Source organism: Oppia nitens, unplaced genomic scaffold (assembly GCF_028296485.1).
Source record: "Oppia nitens isolate AA-2021 unplaced genomic scaffold, nextdenovo-longstitch-racon4-pilon3 scaffold6_pilon_pilon_pilon, whole genome shotgun sequence".
Taxonomy (NCBI): Eukaryota; Metazoa; Arthropoda; class Arachnida; order Sarcoptiformes; family Oppiidae; genus Oppia; species Oppia nitens.
In genome coordinates this window covers 4,934,714-4,953,443 of record NW_026533250.1, presented here as the reverse complement: position 1 = coordinate 4,953,443, position 18,730 = coordinate 4,934,714, and the positions used below count along the sequence as shown (strand labels likewise).

The 18,730-nt window shown below is 26.6% G+C and overlaps 5 protein-coding genes across 5 annotated transcripts; 2 read left to right on the top strand and 3 right to left on the bottom strand.

The window, feature by feature from the left end:
* Nucleotides 1-1,268: 1,268 nt before the first annotated feature.
* LOC128962772 (uncharacterized) lies at nucleotides 1,269-2,508 on the top strand. Its single transcript, XM_054309174.1, has 4 exons — nucleotides 1,269-1,281; nucleotides 1,364-1,707; nucleotides 1,792-2,235; nucleotides 2,299-2,508. The coding sequence occupies exons 1-4, from the start codon at nucleotides 1,269-1,271 to the stop codon at nucleotides 2,506-2,508; spliced, it is 1,011 nt and encodes a 336-aa protein (XP_054165149.1).
* Nucleotides 2,509-5,850: 3,342 nt separating this feature from the next.
* LOC128962519 (kelch-like protein 5) lies at nucleotides 5,851-7,661 on the bottom strand. Its single transcript, XM_054308894.1, has 9 exons — nucleotides 7,545-7,661; nucleotides 7,278-7,469; nucleotides 7,115-7,200; nucleotides 6,968-7,032; nucleotides 6,666-6,885; nucleotides 6,387-6,499; nucleotides 6,233-6,313; nucleotides 6,064-6,149; nucleotides 5,851-5,986 (listed from the first exon to the last, which is right to left on the bottom strand). Exons 1-9 carry the CDS (start codon nucleotides 7,623-7,625, stop codon nucleotides 5,960-5,962), a joined length of 951 nt encoding a protein of 316 aa, XP_054164869.1. The 5' UTR covers nucleotides 7,626-7,661; the 3' UTR covers nucleotides 5,851-5,959.
* A 1,330-nt stretch (nucleotides 7,662-8,991) lies between these two features.
* On the bottom strand, nucleotides 8,992-10,407 carry LOC128962398 (uncharacterized). Its single transcript, XM_054308769.1, has 3 exons — nucleotides 9,541-10,407; nucleotides 9,306-9,456; nucleotides 8,992-9,228 (listed from the first exon to the last, which is right to left on the bottom strand). The coding sequence occupies exons 1-3, from the start codon at nucleotides 10,364-10,366 to the stop codon at nucleotides 9,021-9,023; spliced, it is 1,185 nt and encodes a 394-aa protein (XP_054164744.1). The 5' UTR covers nucleotides 10,367-10,407; the 3' UTR covers nucleotides 8,992-9,020.
* A 275-nt stretch (nucleotides 10,408-10,682) lies between these two features.
* LOC128962771 (uncharacterized) lies at nucleotides 10,683-12,217 on the top strand. The gene is made up of 5 exons (XM_054309173.1): nucleotides 10,683-10,707; nucleotides 10,792-11,138; nucleotides 11,473-11,916; nucleotides 11,987-12,130; nucleotides 12,209-12,217. The coding sequence occupies exons 1-5, from the start codon at nucleotides 10,683-10,685 to the stop codon at nucleotides 12,215-12,217; spliced, it is 969 nt and encodes a 322-aa protein (XP_054165148.1).
* Nucleotides 12,218-13,596: 1,379 nt separating this feature from the next.
* LOC128962770 (uncharacterized) lies at nucleotides 13,597-15,875 on the bottom strand. Its single transcript, XM_054309172.1, has 5 exons — nucleotides 15,753-15,875; nucleotides 15,401-15,704; nucleotides 14,642-14,905; nucleotides 14,415-14,587; nucleotides 13,597-13,650 (listed from the first exon to the last, which is right to left on the bottom strand). Exons 1-5 carry the CDS (start codon nucleotides 15,873-15,875, stop codon nucleotides 13,597-13,599), a joined length of 918 nt encoding a protein of 305 aa, XP_054165147.1.
* Between the last annotated feature and the right edge of the window lie 2,855 nt (nucleotides 15,876-18,730).

Here is an 18,730-nt window from a genome sequence, read left to right as displayed (position 1 = left end):
AACAATCTTAGGCTTGTGATATCCCTTAAACCAGTTACACCATACCATTGAGTACTTGTTACCGGACAACCAATTGGACTGACCGGCACTGTTGGCATTGATGGTCACTGTCTTGTAGTAGCCGTCAATGAATGACAATTTCCAATAGGTTTTGCCGATGAAGAAATACTTGTAATAATGTTCATCGAAATCAGTGAAACGAAATGCAAAATCAATTTTGTTTCCATTTTTTACATATTCTTCACAGAAATCCATTGACGAGGACTTATTGGTAACAACCGATGCGATAGTCGACACAAACAACAACAACAACATTCGTGTCAATAATAATTTACACATTATTTATAATCAATTATTTTATATATAAGAAACAAGTTATCATTATTTATACCACAATTTATAAAATTAATTTTTTTATTTATTCATATTTCACACAAACAGTATAAATACTGTAATATATTAAAAATACTATAAATATAATACTATAGAGAAATCTATGAATTAGCAATAATTAATATATACTGTAATATATCAACAAAAACAACAAAAAATATTTTTAATTGTAATTTTAGTAGTTTATTTTAATGTAGTTGTAACATATAAAAATATAATTCTAGTTATTATAAAGTTACTTGTTTACAATTACAGTAAAAATTGTATTTTTAACATTTTTATCAGAGATTTTAATATATTTACAAAATTATAGTAAATTAATTTTATTTTCTAATTATTTATTTATCTTTGAAAAATTATTACTGTTATGTTAAATTTGAAACTTTATTTAATATATGAAATTTTTTAATGATAATTTAATTATGCAAGATAATCTTTTATAAAAAATAATTTTCATGAAATATTTATAAAAAAAGATATTTAATGAAATTATATTGCTTTCAAATAAGTCAACTCATGTAGGGTAGGCATGTAGACACCGGTGCGCAGTTTATATCAATTATAAGTTTTAAAAAATTAAAATATCTAATTATAAGTAAAATATTTATAATTTAAGTAAGTAATATAAAACTAAAATAAAATCTATAAATCAAATGATTTTATCGGTGATTTCAATGAAGTCATTAATTAGTTTGTTTTTATTTTTATGGTCGCGTGATATCATAACAAGATTTTTGTATTACAAATAAATTTTCAATTTGTCTATAAGTTTAGAGATTATTATTTTTTAAAATAAAATTTTGGTTTCTTTCTTGAAATTAAATAACAGTATTTTTTTCTGAAATATATTTATTTATATACAAACTGTTTATCAAATGAGATCTATTAGTATTAGTTGTCTAATTGGTATATATATATTAATGCAATTTTTTATTTCAAATTATTAACTAACTGTTAAAACGGTTGACAGAACTGTCGGTGTTGTTGACGTCCATCACATCAGTTGTTATCATCAATAGGTCGACAAAGAATTTCTGTGAAGAATACATAAAAAATGGTCATAAAATTGATTTTGGATTTCGATTTTTTGAAGACACAAATTATGATAAGACAGAGTCACGCAAATACTTTATCATCGGTAACACCAGTTGGCAGTTGACATACATCGATGGCTCCGATAAAACTGTTACCATTGATTCATTGAACATTACCGATGATTTTGACTGGTTGTCCGGTAAACAGTACACCATGGCCTGGACAACATTTACAAATAAATTAGATTCACGAAATCTACCTGTTTACTGTGGTTTGCAGGTAATTACGATAATAACAACTATAATAAAAAACAAAAATTAATTTCAATACTATTAAAAAAATCCCTATTTTTCAAACTTATAGAAAGATATGAAATCTATTGATTGGTGGTTTACATACAATATTAATATAGTAGACAAACATTTTTTGACTACATCGACAATAGTATTTCCAACAAATTTTAAGCCCATAATTGTTTGGTCTCCGATTCCTATTAGAGATCGCAGTCCGATCGTAACATTTTTGGACAACAACTCAACACTTGTATATGATTTTTCAAATTATTCTCATCCGACCAATACATCGAAGGTAAACACACAGCAAATGTTTGTCATTGAAGGAAAACGAGAGACAGAAATCAATAAAGTAACAAAATTGATGGCAATTTTCAGACAGTATAGTCAGTATGATTATAACAATGGAAAGGGTGATGAAATGGGTGGTCAAGGATCCATTGTATTCACCAATGTAGCCAACAATACTACCATCAAATACTGTTATGTGGGAAATCCATACAATGAGACGGCCGTATGTTTTTCTAACTGTATATATATACTAACATATAAATTATAAATAATTTGATTTTTGTAGTGTAAACCAGAAAATTTGAAGATTCTGATCGACTGCCGATCCCATACAACAACAACAACCATATCTATTACAACCATACCTACACCAACTGTTTGGTTTAAATGGTTGAAAACTACATTACTTATTGCGGTTAATGTAATCCTATTGATACTCATCTGTTTGATGATATACTTAATATACAATCAATGGTTACAACGATACAGAAAATGAAAACATTTTATTTGATTTATTTATTTTTTTCATTTGTAATTTCAAAAATTATTAATTATATTTATAGTTTATAAAACACACATTTTTTCAATAGAAATTATTATTTTTTTTGTTGAGTAAATTGAGATAAATTATTTTCATTAAGTTTTTTGTATTAAATCACAATTTTTCTATTTATAAGTATTATCATTTAAATATTGTTTCATTCTACATATTTAATTTATTTTCTATTTTATATAATTTGAATTTTAAATATATAATGTTTTAGTAAATATTATATAACCAATAGGAAGTAAAGATAAATGTCTATTACATTGACATTAACATTGGTTTCAGTCCTTTTGAACGGTTGTATGGTTTATGTGTAAAATATATAACTAATCCAATGATCAATAGTATAGAAATTATAGCCAAAGTAGACTTAAGAGCTTTATAAACAATTGTTGTTTGTTTGCAATCAATCAATTGTTTCAAGTGTTGTAATTGACACTAAATTAAATTATTAAATGAAATACTGTAAAAATTATCATATATTCAATAATTCAATTCATAAATACCTGTTTCTCATTGAATGGATTTCCTACATAACAGTATTTGATAACATTATCGATGTCCATAAAGACAATGGATCCCTGACCAGCAGCACCACTGGTGGCGCTATTGTAATCATAATAACTATACTGTCCGACGATTCCGATTAATCTAATGCCCAAATTTATCTCAGGATCGCCTCTAATGGTATAGTGTTGCGGTCCATATGGCACTGGTATCTCAGCTTTTGGTTTGTTTGGATCGCTAAAATGGTAGACATTGGTCATACCATTGGCCCAAAACGTTACCAATCGTAAATCACTTTGATGTGGAACCGGTACCCATGCAAATGTTGGTTTAAAATTATATGAAAATGTAATGTTTGTTGAATCGCCTTTAGTTTTAAGATTTAGGTCACCCTTGGAAACTACAGCCCAATCAATGGTTTTCATATTTTTCTAATTCATATTTTATAATTGATTATTAATTGTAACTTTTTTTTGAATTTTACAAACCTTTAGAGCACCGACACGACAGTGATCGTAGTCGACACCAACAATCATAGGCATATGATGTCCCTTAAACCAGTTACACCATACCATAGAGTACTTGTCACCGGACAACCAGTTAGACTGACCGGCACTTACTGTATGAATGGTAACTGTTTTGTCGTAGCCATCGATAAATGTTAACTTCCAGTAGGAATTGCCGATGAAAATGTATATCAGATATTCTGTTTGAAACTCTTGTTTATAAACAAAACGAAAGAAAAAATCAATTTTGTGTCCATTTTTGACATATTCTTCACATAAATCCTTTGATAAGGACTTATTGATGACCACCGATAAGATAGTCGACACAAACAACAATAACAGTGCTATCAATAAAATTTTACACATTATTTATAATGATTTTTTTTCAATAAATTAGCTATCATTTCGAATTTATTTCACTTTTATACAAACAAATATAATTATTTAAAAAAATCTATTATATCTATTATATATTTAATATTTAAATTGTAATTTTAGTATTAAGTGTAATGTTACTACTGTAGTAACATTAAAATATATTGTAATGCAATTAATATATTTTTTTTTAATTTTAAAAATAATGTATTAAATATGAATAATAGTTTTTTTTATGAAATTATAGATTTTTATTTTGATTAATTTTATATATTTTATTGTATATTAAGCGTGAAATTTAGTTTAACATTAATTATATTGCTTTCAAATAAGTCAATTCATTAGGTGAGGCATATATTTGGGTGTCGAGCGGCCGTTTGATTGCAAAATCAAGATATTTGACATCAATAGGTTGTTCGCCATCATTGCTACCGGTGCTCATTATATCAACAAACTCGTCCAGTGATTCAAATTGCTGTCCATCGATAACACCGAAAAACATTASTTATTGTGGTTAATGCAATCCAATTGATACTAATTTGTTTGATGATATACTTGGTATACAATCAATGGTTACAACAATACATAAAACAATAACAAAATAAATTGATATAATTTTAGTTATATTAGTTTATTTATTTGTTAATTATATAAGAGATATATGAAAATAAATTCAAATATTAACTTTATTAATATATGATTTATAGAAAATATAATCAAGATAACACTTTAAGATAATAGTCTGTCTGTCTGTCTGTCTGTCTGTCTGTCTGTCTGTCTGTCTGTCTGTCTGTCTGTCTGTCTGTCTGTCTGTCTGTCTGTCTGTCTGTCTGTCTGTCTGTCTGTCTGTCTGTCTGTCTGTCTGTCTGTCTGTCTGTCTGTCTGTCTGTCTGTCTGTCTGTCTGTCTGTCTGTCTGTCTGTCTGTCTGTCTGTCTGTCTGTCTGTCTGTCTGTCTGTCTGTCTGTCTGTCTGTCTGTCTGTCTGTCTGTCTGTCTGTCTGTCTGTCTGTCTGTCTGTCTGTCTGTCTGTCTGTCTGTCTGTCTGTCTGTCTGTCTGTCTGTCTGTCTGTCTGTCTGTCTGTCTGTCTGTCTGTCTGTCTGTCTGTCTGTCTGTCTGTCTGTCTGTCTGTCTGTCTGTCTGTCTGTCTGTCTGTCTGTCTGTCTGTCTGTCTGTCTGTCTGTCTGTCTGTCTGTCTGTCTGTCTGTCTGTCTGTCTGTTTGTATGTGTGCACATTTCATAAACAACCATATTTTAATTCAAATGTAAAAATGTATTGTTATATTTTCAATTTTTATTTAAAGTAATGTTATTTTTATGGGAAATTTTAAACGTTTATTGAGCTCAGGTAGATTTTAGGGACAGGTAGGCAGGTGTTGTGTAATTACACTTTGCTATATTATATTAGTTACAGGGCACCGGTAGGTAAGCTACCTGTGCTAAATTTTTGTAAAATTTTCTCAAATGCAAAAATTTCCAATTTGTGTTAAAATTTTCAATTTTTATTTAAAGCAGTGTTATTTCAATGGGAAATTTTAAATGATTATTGAGCTCAGGTAGATTTTAGGGACAGGTAGGCAGGTGTTGTGTAATTACACTGTTATATTATATGAGTTACAGGGCACCGGGAGGTAAGCTACCTGTGCTAAATTTTTGTAAATTTTTTTCAAATGCAATTTTTTTTCGCAAAAATGATTAAATTTTCAATTTTTATTAAAATTATTTAAATATATATAAAAACTAAAATTTCTCAACAGTTTAGTCGAATTAATGTGTATTGGTTCAGTAGTTTTGTTACATTAGRTTATGTAGTAGTTGTTTAAACAAATTAAGTATCATTAAAATTACTTATGATGAATATTATAAAATTAGTAAAAGAATTGCACGGCTATACATGTTGCGCGGGTTAAACTAGTTTTATTTAATATTAGATTTAAATACTATTACAATTACAGTATGTATTATAATTTTTTAAATATAATTTTATAAATTATGGTATTGTAATTTTTAGAATTCAATCAAACTTTCCAAATAATGTTGCCTAAATAAATATAATTAATTAAAAAATTATAGAATCATAACTTAAAATTAATTTTATAATAATAATTAATTAAATACCCCAAAATCCCATACATCATAAGGCCACGATATGCTATTATGCCATTCATTTGTTATAAAATCATATGATTCAATCAAATGTGTACCTATAAAAAATTTTAATTTTTACTAACTTATTACTTTATAAAAAAATTTTGATTAAATTATGATCGAAAAAATATTAATATACCTGTTTTATCACTACCCACAGTTAATAACTTATCATTATAGGCAATTAAATGAAAACAACAACGATAATTTATCATTGAAGCTAGTTGATAACATGAAAACAATCTTTTAATTAATTAATTAATTAATTATTAATAATATTTGATTTCAAATACCAATTAATGTCCATTTATTTGTCAGTGGATCATATGATTCACATGTATTAGAATGTGGATAATTACCGCAGACAATGATTTTTCCCATAAATGAAACGCCACTGAATTGGATTCTATAAATTTGAATTAATATAACAATTGTAGCTAAATTTGGGTAAATATATATATATATATATACATATAAACTCGTTGATACACTAATATATAGTATATTAGAAAACTATATATGAATCAATTAAATATAAATTAGCAAAAAAACAAAAATAAAATTAAATTTACCTTTTTTCATTCATATTGGCCACAGGTTGCCATTTATTAGCACGCGTATCGTAACTTTCTACGGAATCTAATGGACCATGCTCATTTTGTCCGCCAATTGCATACAAATAACCCTCATGAGCTACCAGTGCAAAATAACTTCTTTGTTCAATCATTGGTGCAGATAAACGCCAATCATTTGTTATTACCGAATAAACTTCACAGACGTTTAGAGTTTGATCTGTATTTTAATTTATATTTTAATTATTAAAAAAAATTAGTTTATTATACATCTATAAAACTATACAACATATAACAGTTACCAGATTTTTTTGAATATCCACCGCAAGAATATATTGTCTCATTAGCAACTGCAACACCTAAACCACTTATTTGTGTATAAAATTCAAAAATTAAATAAAAAATTAATGAAAGAAAAATAGATAATAAATAGATAAAATAAGTTTTACTTTCGTTTAATGTTTAATGGATTGTTTGGAGTCCATGTATTGGTTTTAGGATCATATGATTCAACAATATCCAAATCTTCACTATACTATATAAATATATATATATATATATATAAATATTTTTTAAAAATTTTAAATTATTAAAAATCAAATAAAATAATACATCTTCTCCACCAATTGACACCAGATTACCATTATATTCAATTAATTCAAAATGTCTTCTCTCTTTAGACATTGATTGTATGGGAAGCCAAACATTTGTTTTGGTGTCATATTTATTGCACTCGGATTTTACTGATGTATCATTTCTTCCGCCGCAAAAATATAATGTATAATCAATTGATTGATAGTTTTGCTATTAAAATAGTAAATCACAATTAATTTATTTTTATAATTATATATATATATATATATACAGTATATATATTACATTAATTTTGCCATGGTTTATAGATATTGTTAGATCAATAAAACAATATATAATAGCAAATATATTTATGATCTTAAACATTATGATTTCATTTAAAGACTTATTTCAAGAATAAAATATAATAAGTATTATAATTTTTTAAATACTTATATACATTTTTTCTTATCATACTATTGCTAATTTAATTTATATCAGTTCAATGTTTAAGTGTTTTATTGACAAATATTTACTTATCTAATTTTTTTTTAATAATTATATTTTAATATTAATTTACCACTTTTAAAAATTTCAAGTATAAGATTATTCAGTATATATATATTAATATAAGATTACCTTTATATATATATTTTTAGATTAAATGGGAAATTATATTTAATTATACTAACAGATAATAATAATATGCATGCATTGTAAATAGCCAAATATATAATAATCCCTGATAAAAAATTTCATTATAATTTTAGTTAATTTTATAATAATTATTTAGCACTTTAGAGAATATGTAAAAATTAAATATTAATTTAATAACTAAAACTAAAATGTAAAATTAATTTCACTTAAATTTAATTTTATTGTATATTAAAATTAGTCTCAAAATATTTTAAGTGTAACTACATTATTATACAATCGTTGATAACTTAAATTTAACTTTTTTTTATAAATTTATATTTTTATTTATATTAATCAAAAAATTTTATATTTGTTATTATTGTTAATATTGTTATAATTGTTATTAAAAAATTATTAATGACATATTAATTACTACAGATAATAATAATAAATTGCTTATATCAATCAATATATTTGTACTTTTTGTAATTTTTGTACTTATTTATTTGTTATATTTTTATTATTTTATAATTACTTTAATACAACAATTTACTTTTTTTACCATAACAACAATTAGCCTTTAATATATACTAAACAATATATTTAAATTATAAAGTTAATTGAATAAATGTATATGCTGTTATTATGATATGATAATAATTACATTTAATGTGATAAATTTTATTGTTATCTTAAATTATATAAAGCTTTACATTTATAAAGCACTTACTGTATGAATGGTAACTGTTTTGTCGTAGCCATAGATAAATGTTAACTGTTTACACATTATTTAAAATGATTTTTTTCTTCAATAAATTAGTTATCATTTCAAATTTATTTCACTTTTATACAAACAAATATAATTATTTTTTTAAAAATCTGTTATATCTATTATATATTTAATATTTAAATTGTAATTTTACTATTAAGTGTAATGTTAMTACTGTAGTAACATTAAAATATATTGTAATGCAATTAATATGTTTTTAAAATAAAAATTGTTAATTGAAAATTGTTGAAAATTCATAATGTATTAAATATGATAATATGAATAATAGTTATTTTTTGATTAAATTATAGATTTTTATTTTGATTAATTTTATATATTTTATTGTATATTAAGTGTGAAATTTAGTTTAACATTAATTATATTGCTTTCAAATAAGTCAATTCATTAGGTGAGGCATATATTTGGGTGTCGAGCGGCCGTTTGATTGCAAAATCAAGATATTTGACATCAATAGGTTGTTCGCCATCATTGCTACCGGTGCTCATTATATCCACAAACTCGTCCAGTGATTCAAATTGCTGTCCATCGATAACACCAAAAAAGCCTTTCATACCAATCATATGACTTCAAACACATAGAAAATATTAAATTTGTGAAACAGTTGTCTTTAATAACATACAAAACAACAACAAAATACATACTTTCCTGGTGTCTGTTCAAACGTAACGTATTGTACAATGTTTTTGCCATGAAATAGGCTAAACTTTAAGCACAGTCCCCATTTGATGGTACAATGGTTATCCCTGTTTTCACGTTGTCTATCATACGAATTCATAGCTCTGGTGACAAAATCTAAATTATATATAAAAATCAGTACATTGTTTGGTTAGCATATGTGAAAAAACCGGTAGCTAAAAACTAGACAAACATACATACCTTGGATATAATAAGCAGGTATCGAACTGCGCGATTCCATATGTGTTAAACTGTTAACAGCAATCAACTTACCGTTCATTATGTCAACCAATGGACCGCCAGAATAACCGACAGCTATGGGAGCCGTATGTCCTAACATTACGCTATTAGTATCGTAGACAATGGTTTGGGTATTCAATCGGGAAATAATATGTCGAAATCGATGGTTTTCCGGACAATGGATAATACCGGTGCACATGTTGTGCAAGTCTCGGACGGCAAAACCAATGGCCAGTACCGGTGCGCCAAACTCTGTCTCGGTTGTTGACATTTGAAACGTCATAAGTCCTTGGAGTTGATCCGGGTCAGGGCGCAACACTATCAACGATAGATCATGTTCTGGCTCGGCATAGACTACCTTTCCGTATTCAATTAGATAGTCCTCGTAGTCGACCAACTGTACAAATATTCCCTGTACAGCCACGTGCTCGTTGGTCACTGCGTACACATGTCTGCTGTCCGTATCGATGGCAACAATACAGGCGCTACCGGTGCTCAGTCCACGGCGCGGATCGTAGACTAATACTTTGGCCAATTTACGAACAGTAAACTCGTGCGCCACGAATGTATGCCAGTCCTCTGGCTTACTGTCCACCATATAAGCCGTGTATAACCGTTTAGTACATTGCCGTATCAATGATTGTGTTGTTGTTGTCGTAACCACTGATGATTGACGGCGAAACCATTGATGTCGATACCAATTGACTGTCACAATAAATGGCTGAATGTAATAACCATAACAAAATTTATTACACCATTTGGTTAGTCCACACAATGATTGATACATTTTGTTTGCATCACACAAAAAAACAACAAAAAATCTATATTACTATTGTTAGTAATTATCAAATTAAATTTCAAATTAGAAGAGAGAGAGAGAGAGAGAGAGAGAGAGAGAGAGAGAGTTAATTGTTTTGATATTATTGTCGCGCGATATAACCTATAAGTTATATCCGAGACAACAATGAGAACCTATACTATAGAATACCTTTAAAATAAATATTCAATTTGTCTATTAGTTTAGATATTTGTTTGTTTTAAGATTAAATATTAGTACTTTGTTTAACATTTGTTTTTAAATGAACTGTAAATATCAGTGAACAATGAAAGCCATCAATTGTCTGATCGGTATTTATTATTAATATAATGACACAATTAATTCATAATCAGTAATTCATTGTATTGTATAACTGTTTTTACAATTAACAGCAGTCTTGTTGTTGTTGGTGTTGTCGGCCATCATATCTGTGGTCATCAGTAAATCTTCGAAGAATTTCTGTGAAGAATACGTCAAAAACGGCCAAAAAATTGATTATGCATTTCGTTTGTTTGAAGACAACAAATATAAGAATACAGATTCCGACAAATACTTCATCATAGGTGACAACTGCTGGCAATTGACATACAGTGACGGCTCTGATAAAACCGTTACCATTGATTCACTGAACAGTACCGATAAGTTTGACAGGTTGTCCGGTAAAAATTACTCCATGGTCTGGACAACCATTACACGGTCTTCAAAATTGAGTAATACTATGAATGTTACCGGTGCTCTGCGCGTATGTCCAAACAATCAAATATAGTCATTAATTATTTACAAATCTATATTATAGACAGCCAGTAGAAAATTTTACCCCAATGTTAGAGATAATGCCAATTATTTATCCCAAACTCATTCACTAACCACTTCCTAACCGCACATTAACCCCCAAACTAACCGTAACTAAATAATAATTAAGTAATAAAACTAGCATTTTATATATGAATAACTGCTTTAAAAAAACAATATTTTTTTGCTGGCTGTCTTTGATATAGATTTAAGCCAAATTATAATATTTTTCAATTAAATTTTGTTTTATTGTTTTTTTTTTAATTATGTTATCAAACCATTAGAAAAACAGCAATTTAATTGATTGGCGGCTCTACAATTTTGCCTATTTGTATACAACAACTATTGATTTTCAGCCAAACTTTAAGCCCGCACTTGTATGGTCTCCGATGCCTATAACTGAAAATTATCCTATCATAACATTTTGGGATAACAACAACAACAACGATATTAAGACACAAACATTTAATTTTTCATTTTATTTACAACCGACTGACAATATCTATGAGACAACCGATCAGCAAAAGTTTGTTATTAATGGGAAACAGGAGATTAAGATCAATAAAGTAACAAAATTGATGGCAATTGTCAGACAGTATAGTCAGTATGATTATGCTAATGGAAAGGATGATAAAATAGGTGGTCAGGGATCCATTGTGTTCATGAATATCCCCGACAATTCTGTCATCAAATACTGTTATGTGGGAAATCCATTCAATGAGACGGCCGTATGTTTTGTTACATCAATATCTACTAACATATGAACAATTAAATTACAAATAAATTATTATTATTTAGTGTAAACCAAATAATCTAAAGACACTCATCAAATGTTCATCTAAAACAACAATAACAGCCACACCTACAACTACCGGCACTCAAACTAATGGCCCAATTAATTGGTTTAAATGGTTGAAAACTACATTTCTTATTGTGGTTAATGTAATCCTATTGATACTCATCTGTTTGATGATATACTTGGTATACAAGCAATGGTTAAAACGATGTACAAAACAATAGGAGAATTAAAAATATATTATAATTTATATATTTTAGTTATTTATTAATTAATTTCTAAATTTAAAAAATATTGATTATATTTATAAAAAAAAAATTATTTTTAACAATTTTAAAACAATAGCAAAATGAAATGATACATTTTATTTATTTGTTTTATTAATTTTATTAATTATATGTAATTTGTAAAAATATTAATTATATTTATAGTTTTATAAAACACTTAGATAATTAATAATAAAAATATAATTATCTATTTTTCCCATACCTTAAATAAATAAATTGTAAAATAATAATAAATATTTTATATTAACTAATTATACATAATTTATATTAGTTTCAAATTAGAATTATATATTATAGTCAGTATGTATTAATATTTATAATTATTAATGTTTATTAATTACTAAGTATTTAATTACTATTGTTTTATATTAGATAACAAAATAATTAAACATTTTAATAATTGTTATTAATCCTAACAAAGATATTGAAATTAATTTTGATACTAATTTGTTGTTGTGTTTTACAGATTCAATTGTTTTGATATTATTATCGCGTGATGTAACCAATGATAAATTTAACTAAAAAATAGATATATAAGATATTCAAGAATTCAGTTATAGCGAGACAACAATTAGAACCTATACTATAGAATGCATTTTGATAAATAAGTTTAGAAATTTGTATTTTATATCTGATTAAATATCAGCATTTTGTTTAACATTTGTTTTTACAAACAACAACAATAAAAATTATTATCAATAAGATATCTATTATCAATCAACAACACTGTTATCAAATACTGTTATGTGGGAAATCCATCATTTTATTGAAGGAAAACAAGAGATTAAGATCAATAGTGTAACCAAACTGATGGCAATTGTCAGACAGTATAATCGTTATGATTTTGCCAATGGAAAAGGTGGTGAAATTTATCAAAATTTTTAGTAAATACTATATAATATTGTCAATAAATAGGATTTTTCAATAAATGAGTTATTATTTAAAATTTATTTCACTTTTTTATCGTTCATTCATTAATACAAACAAATTATAATTATAATGAAATTATTTTGTAATATTTAAATTGTAATTTTAGTGTAATAGTAGTAGCATTAGAATATATTGTAATCCAATTAATATTTATTAATAATAAAATTTTGTTGATAATTGATAAATGTATTAAATATAATAATTATAGTTATCATTATAAGCAGTTAATCTATTATAAGCTATTAATTATAATTTTTTTTAATTTTCTAAAATTCTAAATTATTTATATAAGTTTTATAGTTTATATAGCAAAATAATTAAGATATTTTAACAGCTGTTTAGTAATCCTAACAAAAATATTGAAATTAATTTTAATACTGTTTTTTAGGCTTGTTTTACATATTCAATTGATTTGATATAATTATCGCATAATCTAAACCAAAATTTAACTAAAAAATAGATATATACGGTATTTAGGAATAAGTAATAGCGAGACAACAATTAGAACCTATACTATAGAATACATTTTGAAAAATAAGTATTCAATTTGTCTATAAGTTTAGATATTTGTTTGTTTTAAGATTAAATATCAGTATTTTGTTTAACATTTGTTTTTATATCACTTGAGTGTCAGTAGATAATGAAAGCCAATAATTGTCTGATCGGTATTTATTATTAATATATCTGATAGAAATATGACACAATTAATTCATAATAAATATTTCATTACATATTTATAACTGTTTTTTACACAATTAAAAGCATTATTGTTGTCGGCCATCATATCGATGGTCATCACTGAGCCTACAAAAAATTTCTGTGAAGAGTATGCAAATAATGGCCACAAAATTGATTTTGCATTTCGTTACTTTGAAGACAACAATTATGATAAAACAGAGTCAAACAAATACTTCTTCATTGGCAACACTTACTGGCAATTGACATACAGTGACGGGCTGTTGTATAGTATAGCTGCCACTTGTTGTTCACGCGATTAATATTTAATACAATTTTAAAGTTAAATATACAAATATCGCGTTAATTACAATAGATTTTATTAAATATAAATATATTATTATGAAATAATATTTTACATTGCAAATTAATATATATATACCTGTATATACTGTAATTAAAATTACATTAAAGGGTTGTATAATTGTTTTATACAATCAATAAAAAAAATAAAATTATCTAAATTGTTGTGAAGTACGTGTCGGCGCCAAAGATATTCGGCTAAATGTAGATAAAGGTTATCTTGTGGTATACCCCCTCTTAAAAGATTGCGTTTCATAGCTCTCCATTGAGATTCAATGGTCTGTGTGTTTGCACCGGTATGTGAATTGACAAACTCTTTCGAATGATTCACAGTAAAATGGACAAAACCTAAAAATTAAAAAATTAATTAACTTAATAATATGTTTTATCTATCATTTATACCATTGTCTGTTAGTCTATAATATCCAGCCCAACAGTCAGACACAATAGTTGTCCCAATTTTTACATGCTTACGTATCAAAGGTAAAAGAGTGTCGGCATCTCTTTTATTTAGGGGACATATTTCTAAACGAAATCTACCTCCACGTCGACAATTAGCTCCTATTTGAATCTCAACTAAACCTAAAATCCACGTCCCATCAACTAGTCGACCTCTATTGTACTTTCTTTTACCAACTTTTGTTTCGTCAATTTCTACGACAACTCCTGAATTAAAAGTTATCAAAATATTATCATTATAATTAGGTTTAGGTTGCGGTCGGAACTCCAGGTTAGGTAACAGAGCAAACACTAATACACTATCAGTTTGGTATTACCATTATAATTAGGTTTAGGTTGCGGTCGGAACTCCAGGTTAGGTAACAGAGCAAACACTAATACACTATGAGTTTGGTATTACCATTATAATTAGGTTTAGGTTGCGGTCGGAACTCCAGGTTAGGTAACAGAGCAAACACTAATACACTATCAGTTTGGTATTTCCATTATAATTAGGTTTAGGTTGCGGTCGGAACTCCAGGTTAGGTAACAGAGCAAACACTAATACACTATCAGTTTGGTATTACCATTATAATTAGGTTTAGGTTGCGGTCGGAACTCCAGGTTAGGTAACAGAGCAAACACTAATACACTATCAGTTTGGTATTACCATTATAATTAGGTTTAGGTAACGTGCATAATTAAATATGTATCATATACTACCTTCTCCTCCTAAGAGATCAACTGATTGATATTTTTCGACCCAATCAAATACCACTTCTCGACAAAAGTTAAGCCAATCACTTATAGTGTTATGAGATGTTGTTTTAGTTAAATCACTTGTTTCTCGTTTAATGTCCTCATATTTTGTTGTGCCGACCGAAAACAGGTACGTCAAGATTATTATGTTTTCAATGCTAAACTTTGATCCAGAAAACCACGTATTATTCAAAGCACTTAGTCTATAATCATGAGGTTGTCCATGCTTTTGGTGGCACCGGTACGATAATTGTTTGACAATTATCTTCTACGAAAATAATTTTTTAATGTATTTTTTTGCAAATTAATTATTTACCATTTCGTTGTCACAAATGGGACACTTTTTAGTTGCTAATAATAAACCCATTGTTATACACCAGTTAATCATTGTCTCCTGTGAGACAAGTATTAGTCTAAATAATGTCTTTAGATTAATCATTTTGTTCACTAAATTTAAGTCATAGCTTTCAAAAGAAACATAACTTTCAAGAAAAACTTAACAAAGAAAATATTCTCTAATTTACAATAAAATTAATAGTAATTCACGAGACATTCATATATTTATCTTTAAAATTGTATTAAATATTAATCGCGTGAACAACAAGTGGCAGCTATACTATACAATACCCCTGATCGACTGTTCCCATAAATCAATAACAACTATACCAAAGACAATCATTGATTGGTTTAAATGGTTGAAAACTATATTATATATTGTGGTAATTGTAATCCTATTGATACTCATCTGTTTGATGATATACTTGATATACAGTCAATGGTTACAACGTTGCAGAAAACATTAGGAGAATTAAAAATATATTATTTATTTATTCATTTGTAAAATGTAAAAATATTGGTTATAATTTATACAAAAACACTTATTTTTTAATTTTACATTATAGTTATTTGTTAAAAATAAGATATTAATTAATTTTTCTAATGTCTTGAAAATCTATAATTTATTTAAGTTATATATTTTACGGTATAATAAATTAATTAATCAAATTTGTAGTAAAATATTTACATTATAATTTTTAATAAATCTAATATTTTTAAATTGTTTTATTCTACATATATTAATTTATTTTCTAGTATTATATAATTTAAATTATTAATATATAAAGATTTTATTTTTATTTAAATTACTATTTTATTTTTTCTAAAAATGAAGGCTACTATATTATTATACTTGAGTTTATTTTGTAATACTGAATCATTTGATACCCCACATGACTATAGTTGTTTATTGTATTATACTAAATCAGTTGATACTCTACATGACTAAATTTGAGTTTATTTTGTCATACCGAGTCATTTGATACTCTACATGACAATCTTTAAATTATGTATATTAGACCAGTTTATAAATTTTTATGTTACTATTATATATAGCCCCTATAATTATACAAACCAATGGTTTTCAATCTATTTATGGTTTTCAAGTTTTTCTGAAAATGCTTTTTTTAACTTTCTTAACTGGTTTTCAATTGTTATTAATCCCAACAAAGATATTGAAATTAATTTTGATATTAATTTGTTGTCGTGTTTTACAGATTCAATTGTTTTTATATTATTATAGCGTAATCTAAACCAAAATTTAACTAAGAAATAGATATATATATAGCGATACAAAAATTACGACCTATATTAAAAAATACATTTTAAAAAATAAGTTTTCAATTTGTCTATAAGTTTGGATATTTGTTTTTTTTAAGATTAAATATCAGTATTTGTTTTTATATGAACTGTGGATATCAATGGACAATGAAAGCCAATAATTGTCTGATCGGTATTTATTATTAATATATATCTGATATAAATATAATGACACAATTAATTTATAATCAATATTTGATTACATATTTATAACTGTTTTTACACAATTGAAAGCAGTCTTGTTGTCGGCCATCATATCGGTGGTCATCACTGAGTCTACAAAGAATTTCTGGGCCTAACCGGAGTTTACGCACATTAAAAAAATTATTGAGCGGAAACACCTAAAACCTAACTAAAACCTAACCTAAATACCTGAGCTCTCATAACATAATTCTACTTAAATTATAAATAAATTAATATTAAACAAACATAAAGCGCGTGATTATTATTAACATTTATAAAAACTTTAATAGAATAATATTGTTGTCAATACTTAATACGCGAGAACTAAATTATATTTTTAACTATTATAATACTAGAATATTCTTAATAATTTTTTTTATTTTGTATTTCATTCGTTTCCTGGTAACCATGCTAACCTAACCTAATCTATGCAGTACTGGGGTTACGGAATCAGTGTTTGTCGCGTTACCTAACCTGGTGTTCGAACCGCAACCTAACCTAATTTCAATGGTAACCTAATCTAATCTATATAGTACTTGGGTTACGGAATCAATGTTTGTCGCGTTACCTAACCTGGTGTTCGAACAATACTATTTTATTAGCAATATTATAAATGTTAATTTTGTTCACGCGCTTTATGTTTGTTTAATATTAATTTATTTATAATTAGTGTAGAATTATGTTATGAGAGCTCAGATATTTAGGTTAGGTTTTAGTTAGGTTTTAGGTGTTTCCGCGCAATAATTTTGATGGATATATGTTTTTTAGGTCATAATTAACTATTATCTGTTGAAAAAAATCAATTTTTTTAATGTGCGTAAACTCCGGATTAGCCCAATTTTGTTTTATTGTTTTTTTTAATAATTATTTTTATAAACCATTAGAAAAATAGCAATTCAATTGTTTGTTGGCTATTTAAAGACATATTTTACTATTTGTTTACAACGACTATTGATTTTCAGCCAAACTTTAGGCCCGCACTTGTATGGTCTCCAATGCCTATAACTAAAGATTATCCAATCGTAACATTTTGGGATAACAACAATAACAACGATATTAAGACACAAACATATAATTTTTCATTTTATTTACAACCGACTGACAATATCTATGAGACAACAGATCAGCAAAAGTTTGTTATTAATGTGAAACAGGAGATTAAGATCAATAAAGTAACAAAATTGATGGCAATTGTCAGACAGTATAGTCAGTATGATTATGCTAATGGTCAGGGATCCATTGTGTTCACCAATGTTGGCGACAATTCTGTCATTAAATACTGTTATGTGGGAAATCCATTCAATGAGACGGCCGTATGTTTTGTTACATCAATATCTACTAACATATGAACTATTAAATTATAAATAAATTATTATTATTTAGTGTAAACCAAAAAATCTAAAAACACTCATCGACTGTTCATCTAAAACAACAATAACAGCCACACCTACAACT